This window comes from Glossina fuscipes, unplaced genomic scaffold, assembly GCF_014805625.2.
Source record: "Glossina fuscipes isolate IAEA_lab_2018 unplaced genomic scaffold, Yale_Gfus_2 0, whole genome shotgun sequence".
NCBI lineage: Eukaryota > Metazoa > Arthropoda > Insecta > Diptera > Glossinidae > Glossina > Glossina fuscipes.
The window spans coordinates 33,995,481-34,004,222 of record NW_023998414.1 but is presented as its reverse complement, the minus strand read 5'-3'; the positions used below and the strand labels follow the sequence as shown (position 1 = coordinate 34,004,222).

The 8,742-nt window shown below is 31.7% G+C and overlaps 1 protein-coding gene across 1 annotated transcript in view; it reads left to right on the top strand.

Annotated features, from left to right (window-relative positions):
- Positions 1 to 2,955, top strand: part of LOC119644940 — a 24,126-nt gene extending 21,171 nt beyond the window's left edge. The window contains exons 7-8 of the mRNA XM_038044687.1: positions 1,414 to 1,554; positions 1,632 to 2,955. Coding sequence (XP_037900615.1) covers positions 1,414 to 1,554; positions 1,632 to 2,955 — 1,465 coding nt within the window. The remainder of the gene's footprint in view (positions 1 to 1,413; positions 1,555 to 1,631) is intronic.
- The last annotated feature ends 5,787 nt before the right edge of the window (positions 2,956 to 8,742 follow it).

Here is an 8,742-nt window from a genome sequence, read left to right as displayed (position 1 = left end):
TGACATGTGTTGACCCAAGGACCAGCGCGATTAAAATGGTTCGAAAATGGACTGGTCCATTGGGGAAAATTGCAACTTTCAAAATTACTCAGCAAAAGTCGCTAAGTAGTAGTATTTGAGCATCCTAAATTGATATGAAAACTTTGGACAAGCTGGGGCAATTTTTGAGTCCCCTCAAATAACGAAAACTAAAATGAGTTTTCAATGCTTCACGATAAAGAGTATATCATAATAGTAATTTAACATAAAAAAAATTAACAATACCCAATTTGGACCATTTTCGCGAAAATTAATCCTTTGTAGAGCAGAAATGCCCAAGTTTTAATATGTGATGATGACAGTTGACCCTGAATTGAATCGTAATTTCATACAAAATTAAGATTTGTGTTAAACAATTTAATAGGTGTAAGGTATTGAACGGTCGGCCTTGCCCGACTGTAATGTTTTTAGTTGTTTTAAGTTGAAATTGTGCTCAATGCTGCGTAAATCAAATGAAAAGAGTAAGCCACAAATTCAATCAAATATGAAAGAAGCGGATTATTCGCAACTGGCAAGATCGAAAAGATGTCAAAAAAAAGAAGAAGAAGACATGATAGAACACAAATATTCAATGTAATAAGGAAATAGAAATTTGTAATTAAACTACTTGAAGATTTTAAATGATTAGTGTAATGTATAGGCTTTTTTAATGAAGGAAGTTAATCCTTCATCATGTGAACATCATTTATAAGCATATAAAAACTCTCTTTTTTTTTTTTTTTTTTGGTATGTTGAATGGAGAAGGACTAAGCCAATAGATATATAAACTCCTAATCGAAAATTTGAACATATGATATGCATGAATTTTTGTTTTTGTATTTTATTACTTCACATAAAAGACCATATGATTTATTAATTCCGGCAAGACGTAGCAAAAATTTTGCGGCATAAAAATCCTTGAAAAGTAGGTAAAGTTTTATTATGCATTCAACGCAAATAACAATATTTGCGTGCGGCACTCAATACTTTTAATTAAATCGAATTATTTCGATTCCCCTGCAAATGTTATATCCTTTGATTCAAAAATAAAAATCTCCATTCTAATCACGAAATATTATGTGTTTAAAATATACCGTAAACCCTGCTATCATCCACGTTGCATTATGTATTTAAGAGAATAACACTGTTCATTCTTTATCAGAACAAGGGGAACTCCCAAGTTATTCTCATATAACATAACTGGTGCAGGTGACATAACCACGTATTTCAATATATTTTAATTACTGTAATTCTCTGCACACATAACTGTGTGTTTGAATAAATAGATAACATAAATAGACGAATTTTCAAGTTTTTTCTCTATATTCTTGAATACGTCCACGTCTGCTCTATAGAAACTTACGCAATAAAGGCAACAAATAAATAAAATTAAAATTGCTGTTTATTTGCAATGTCGGAAGCACCTTCAATTTTGTGTCCTATTTGCACCGAAAATTTCCAAACATCGGACACGATCCACAACACCAGCTGCGGCCACGTATTCCATCATAATTGCATTCAAGATTGGCGTGGAAGGTAAATAAGAGCAATGATCTAAGAATTATGATTAATGAGGCGATGATTTGTTCATCTATGTATAATATGTTTATTAATTACAGATCTACCGAATGTCCAGTGTGCCGCGCTCGCTATGCGAACATGCAAAAACTATTCCTCAATTTCGATGAGAAGGCAGGCGGTGAAACGGTGAAGAACGAATTGCAAGCTAAACTGGAAAGTTATAAAACTGGAAATGAAAAACTTAGCGACCAATTAAATGAAACTGAATTTTGCTTATTGGACATGCAAGAGCGGTACACCTTAGCTTTTGAAGAGATTAATCTCTTAAAAGGCCAGCTCTCTAAACGCAATGACAGTGAGAATAATTTCATGGCCTTACAAAAGCAATATACCGAAGCCGAGGATATTATCAAAAATTTGAAAGACAAAAACCAATATTTGTTGTTGCAATGTGAAGGAAAAAACAAAGAAATTCAACTAAAGACTTTAGAAATTTCTACTCTTAAAGATACTATGGGGTGTATGGAGACGTCAGTAGGTGGATCGGATTCGATATTAAAGCAACAATTAAAAATTATGGAACAAAAGTTGAGGCACATCACCGGAGAATTGCAGAAGGAAATATCAATTTCGATGCAACTTTCTATTGACAAAATGAGATTGCAAAGTCTGGTCGATCAGTATGGCGCTACTAAAACTGAACCATCGCCAAATTTTGTTAATAATATTCAAGAACAAAAGCCGATAGAAAAGGAAAACGGAAAGCCTACTGAAAAAGAAACTATCATCAAAGATAGTACTCATCTAACCAGCGTTGTGATAAAACGTTTTCCTTCCCATCATATTCGGTATCCATTAATTGATGTGATTTCAGCTTTGGCTACGGCAATGGGAATGCCACTTTCTCCTTACGATATACACGAGGTACGCATATTGGAGCAGCGTAATGCAAGAAATTGCTTACCAAATATGGTCTCGTTATTAGTGAAATTTAAAACTTTGCGCTTAAAAATAAATTTCCTTAATAACAAATCAAAGGTGAAAGACCGTCCCGAATATGGCTCGATATTAATTTATGAATATATGGACGCTGATACGAACTACTTATTCGTTTATGCAAAGCAAAAATTAACGGCTCTCGGATTTGCCAACATATTTTGTCAAAACGGCCAAGTTATGGCTGCGAAAGCCAGGCAATATGGCGCTAAAGTAATTCATATAAAAAGTACAGCCCAAGTTGACGATATACTATCTTCAAATACTGAAAGCATTACGGAGGGTATGGCTAAAGGGATTGCTAAGGTTCAATGTCTAGCAACTAATCGCAACGAGTCAAATTCATCTATTGGAACGAAAGAGGCTTCGAAAGATGAAAGTGACTTCAAATATGATGAAGATTTCTATGCGCGGCAATAACAATTTCGTTTATGGGTTTCATTTGTTGTTTTTTATATATAGATCTATGGAATTTGCAATAAAAACAATAAATGGAAATTTATTCCTAATTTTTTCGTTAATATTTGACTGCCGTTGCATGGAAGAACAAAAATATATACATCGATGGTGCAAGAATTCCTCGACATGCATGATTTTTTGCATTCGTTGTTGTTGTTGTTTGAAAGTGTTATATTTCGTTATTAAACAGAAAACGTTCGAAATTTTTATTCATCTTGGAATATTTCCGTTTACAATGTACGCTTATGTATGCCATCTTTCAGAGGCTTATCCATGTCACGCGGTTTTTAAGGTCACAAAAAAAAAAAAAAAAATTAATAAATGAATAAATAAAAGAACATTTTTTACTTTGCATGCACTTGCTTCTATTTAACTTGCGATCTTTGCACATTGTGTGCTATTATGTGTGTGCGATTATTTGTTTGTCAATTTCAACACATTTTTACACCCTATACCGCTTGCGGTACAAGGTATATTAAGATAGTGCGGAACATGGAGAAGTATTGAAGATAAACTCACCTTTTATTAGACCGATCGATTCAGTTTATCGGCGCTTCTTATATCCATCACCGTAGGATGAGGGATGTATTCATTTCATGTCAAAACGTTTGCAACGCCAAGAACGAAATATCAGGGATTTCGCAAAGTATTCTTGATACATATTCTTGATCCGCACTAAAATTGTAAATCGATTAAAACATGTCCTTCTGTCCGTCGATGAAATGTCCGTTATAAACACTCTCCTCCAGCAATCGATTTCAAATTTGCCAGAAATATTGAATGCAGATTGGTATTTAAAAATTTGCCATGCCTACAGTACCACTTAAGAAGTGAGAACACTTCCGTTTTATAGAATAATTACTCATAAACCGTAGCAGGAAAATATATGCAAAAATTTAAACGCATACTCTATGAATGATGCTGTAGTACACCAACAGAAATGAAAATTATAACGCGCAGAAGTAAGCTTCAAAGACGCCATAAAGTATAGAAATTCTTGAACAGTTTCAAATTAGTCTGCCCATATATCTGTCTACGCCCCTATATAGTAATTGTGGTAAACAATTGCGTTAGCAAAAACGAAGAGATCGCCTACAAATTTGTAAAAGAATTTGAAAGTGACATAAACATTTCGAAGGACACGGCTACAACGCTCACACGCCTGTGTGACAAAATCTTTTATTTTGAAAATAGAAAAAGTCAACCGCACCCACTTCATGTTACAGGGCATGGAAATTTAGTTATTTTTTTTTACTTTTTTTGCATTTTTTCGATCAACGGTGGAATCAAACAACGACCCATTCCCAATTTTTGACTTTAAATTTCGCATATTCTGCAGGCAAATTATTGATTTTTTTTCTCGAATACAACATATTGCCCTGTCATTTTCTTGATTCTTATTTCAAAACCTTCTATTTTCTTATAGAGTTTGTTAATTCAAATCCATCCCATCGGTAATGTTATCCTTGAAGTTTTTGTATATTTTTTTGCAGTTTATATTGACAAAACAGTTAAATTTTAGTTTAACTAATGCTAAAATATTGGGTAGGCATCGTCAATTTATTTCATTTTTGTACGCTCACTACAGTAGCGCATTTTTAATATCAACCTGCGCAGAAAAACTTTCGGGTATTACATACGCGGACGAACGGACGGAAATGCTTAAATCGATACAGAATTTATTGCTGATCAAGAAGTTTCCTTTTGGACGTTGCAAACGTTTTGGCAAAATGAATATACCGCTTATCATTCGGTGATGGGTGTAGAAAGGCGCCCCTCTCTCTTTTTACAATTAAGGGTAATTTACTTAAATCATTTATTTAATTTTATTAATATTTCTTTCCATTGGAAAACCCATTTGCTATAGATTAATACATTATCACTCCAAGTTACAAACAATATCGTTCTTGCTATCAAACACCTCTGTATATAGTGAATATAAGATATTTCGCCGAAATATTATCTTGCATAACTTTTGTGCAAAATTGAAGTACAAATAAACGTTTACAGAACAAATAACGTCCGCGGATAATAACTGCCACAGTTGGCTGGCGATAATATTTCTAATATATCGTATTATTAGAGAGCTTTCTTCTTATCGCTTTCATTTCGTAAATTTATTAATCATTCTCCATTAATCACTCTGCATATTATATAAGTTTATATATGTGAACGAGTTTCATAGTTTGAAAGTTAAGTTTATTCTATCAAATTTCTCTGTTGAATTAAAACCGATAACAAAGCAAATCTAAATTGCTATGTACCCCCATTCCAGTTTTGGTTCCTTAGTTAAATCACTACCAATTGCAAACCATATATCGCGAATTGCCATTCACCTTTGATATGGACTGAAAGCGCGCTTGAAATTATTTTTTATACTTTCAGTCTTAAACTTAATAAACACATCATCCATCAAAAAGTCCGCTTGAACTATGTCGTCCGGACATAACGCGTAATTCATCTCCTTAGCTATACTAATTCCAACATTTTTATTCATTCCATCTTCCTGCTTGAGAAATATTATTCCACGAAAAAAATTATGAATATATAAGCTATTGGTGTAACGATGATTATCGTCTGTTTTTTTGTGTTATCATTTGCTTATCGAAATTGGCCATCGATGATTTCGATGTAGCAATTTCCGTTAACTTATTGCAAGTTCCTAACCGTTGTTTCGAATAAAGCATATTCCTCATGCAATTACTTGATTTTTATTTGAAATGTCTTTACTTTGCCGTAGAGCTAAATAGAAATAAATCAGTAATTTATAATCAATGAATCGAAAGCAAGTAAAAAAATAATTGCTTTATTCATATTAAGAGCGTTTCTTATACCAGTTTCCTAAACAATACTAATAAGAATACCAATTGCAATCCTTATGTATGCTCATTAGTGTTTAGAACCATCATACCGCAGAGATTCCCGACCTTTATATTGTCAAGCCTACGAGCAAGAAAATTTTTCCGCATACTTTGCTCCACTTGAAATTCCAACTTCATACTTTAAGGATTAAAAAAAAAAGAAAAACATATTGTAGGACTTCGATTAACAAACAATTCGCATCTGTCTCACCGTCAGTGTATCCTGGCGTATGTTCTTCTCACAAATATGAATAAAATATATTGAAGCATGCTTATTGGAATCAAAGTAGCAAAAGGAGAAAATGAAATTAAGGAACACATATAGGAACCAACGAGTAAACGCTCTCTTTCGTTGTTTTTCTACTTTGTTTTTCTGCAGAGAAGTGTTTTCAAAATAATAGATAAACGTAAAGAAAACATCGATATAAAAACCATCTTTCATGTCTATTTTGAATTTTTTCATTAAATAAACAAAATAATGAACAGGCGTACCTACATCATGGTCAGAGATTATAATAGAAGCATATATAATTACATATTTTTGAAAATTTCAATAAAAACATTAACATTTGGATTGCTGTGTTATAGTTTTTCGAAAAAAAAAACACATAATATATTTCTTCGCATTTTTGCGTTGTTATTCTCTCTCGCTTTAATTTTCCCCAAACTCGGCACCATTCATGTAAAATTAGTAGCAGATTTCTTTTATTACACAGCCATTGCTGGCTTTGTTGTTTTATGATTTTGTTTAAAAGCTATAATCGCTAAGGATGTATATAATTCGTAATTGCGAAAGCTAAACCGATTTAATAAACGTAAATATGTGCACACACCAATCCAAACAATTACGACGTCCCTTATGAAATGTAAACAAAAATTCAAACTTTCACAGAATACAAAATTCAACAATTACAATAACGGGAACTATTTATAAAATAATTGCTTAAACGCATGCGTTTCCTTTTTGTTTTTTATTTCGCTCCTTATCACTTCTTATGTTAGTTTTGTTTACAGAATATTAATTACAGCTAATTGTGGTGGAACAACGCAAATGTGCATAAGCTATTTATTATTATTAATTGCGTGGGCAATCCGTACCGCGACTTAGAAGATCTATTGTACTCAGCTAATTTATTTGTTACTCATGTGAGAGGGTTAGTGAATTTTATTATAATTGTTTGTGTCTTGTGTGCTTAAATGCTGATATTTTACAAAGAGGACGACAATATTGGATCCACATGGTGAAGGTGATATCATTCGAACAGATGAGATCCGGTCATTTGTTTAAATTCGTATTGAACATCGTTTTTATGCAACAGCCATGAAGCATTGTAGGTAACACTGTCCTTTTAAATTTGCGATAACGTAATACCAAACTTGCTATATAGTGTTTATAAACGTGTTCTTTGAAAACTTATCTGAAACAAATGTTAAATAAGAAGATAGAGTAATAAACTATAAAATCGTAGGAAAGTCTAAAACATGTAATTGTAAAATTAATAATTGGTCTAAACCGAAAGAAAATTTACCTTATCGACCTATTACGTACTAATGTTCTTAAGCCATCAACATTTTTGCTACCATTTCTCCCATAGAAATCTGTTCCTAATAAATTGGAAATATCTAATCAATGTATTCATAATCGATAGTTGTTTCCAAACCAAAAACATTGCGAGAGAAAATTAAAGTCTAGCAAATGTATTCTTGTTTTATTAGCCTAAATCAGATATAAAGGTGGACTGCAGTTTACTAATACTGCGCAACCAAAATAACTGTAAACTGTAAGATCAAAGACTTTCATCAATGACTTGTAAAACGAATTTTCTATCAACTAGTTATTAAAGTTTGCGGACGGAGCTGTCAAAGTAGCCACTGGCCTAAGCTTGGTTAAAAAAAAAAGAATAAAAGAAGATATTAAACCGAATTATTAAAGCTATTAAAGATTACTGAGTGAAGGTTTTGGTTTCGAATATTTTTTTAATTTAGACAAGCTTTGCAATCGCTTTTTATCTATGTTATAAAAAAATGGATACGGAATATATAATTTATTATAGGGTACTGAATCAATTGACTGTTGGTCGTATGGCTAGCCTATAAATAATCTGGCATTAATAATAGTCAGGATGGGTCAGTGCAAAGTGCTTATATGCCCTTTCAATTTTATCATTCGACACTTGGCAACCTTGCTTGCTAATGTTATCGCGGCCGCATATAATTTTCTTAGTTATTTTAATAATAAAATTTCGGTTATTTTGGCTTTTAGAAATTGCGAATTCAGCGGTTTAAAATATATTATGCAGATGCAATATAATATTAATTATATTTAATTGTTTTCATTTCATATATTAACAAATTTCAATTTATATTTTTGATTCTTACATTATTATATTAATTTCATATTTACTCTGAGGTTTATTCTATTCCCATAAATGTTTCATTATTATTGTCGATGATTTTATGAATTATTTGTTGCTGCAATTTTTCTTTTATCTTTATTGAATATGCAAACAAAGCGTCCGTTTTCCTAAACCATAACTACATTATTTATTAATTAACGAAGCAGTTAAAATTAATAACAGTTATGTCAACTTTGATGCTACGCCACGTTACATGATTCATAAAGTTTACATTTAAGAGTTTCGTTGTGGCATTTGAAAGATTAATTTCAAAAGCATGCTATGCCAGCTTGTAGATTTCTTTGCGTATATAACCATATAATAAGTTTAAAAACATGAATTTTGATCAAATTTTATAAATGTAATTTAAATGTAATACAAAATTTTATTTTAAAATTCATATGTAATATAAGAAATTATTAATTAAGAAAAAAATAAATATAAATCCATAAGAAATAATAATTAATAAACAAATTGCGAATGGTCTTCTC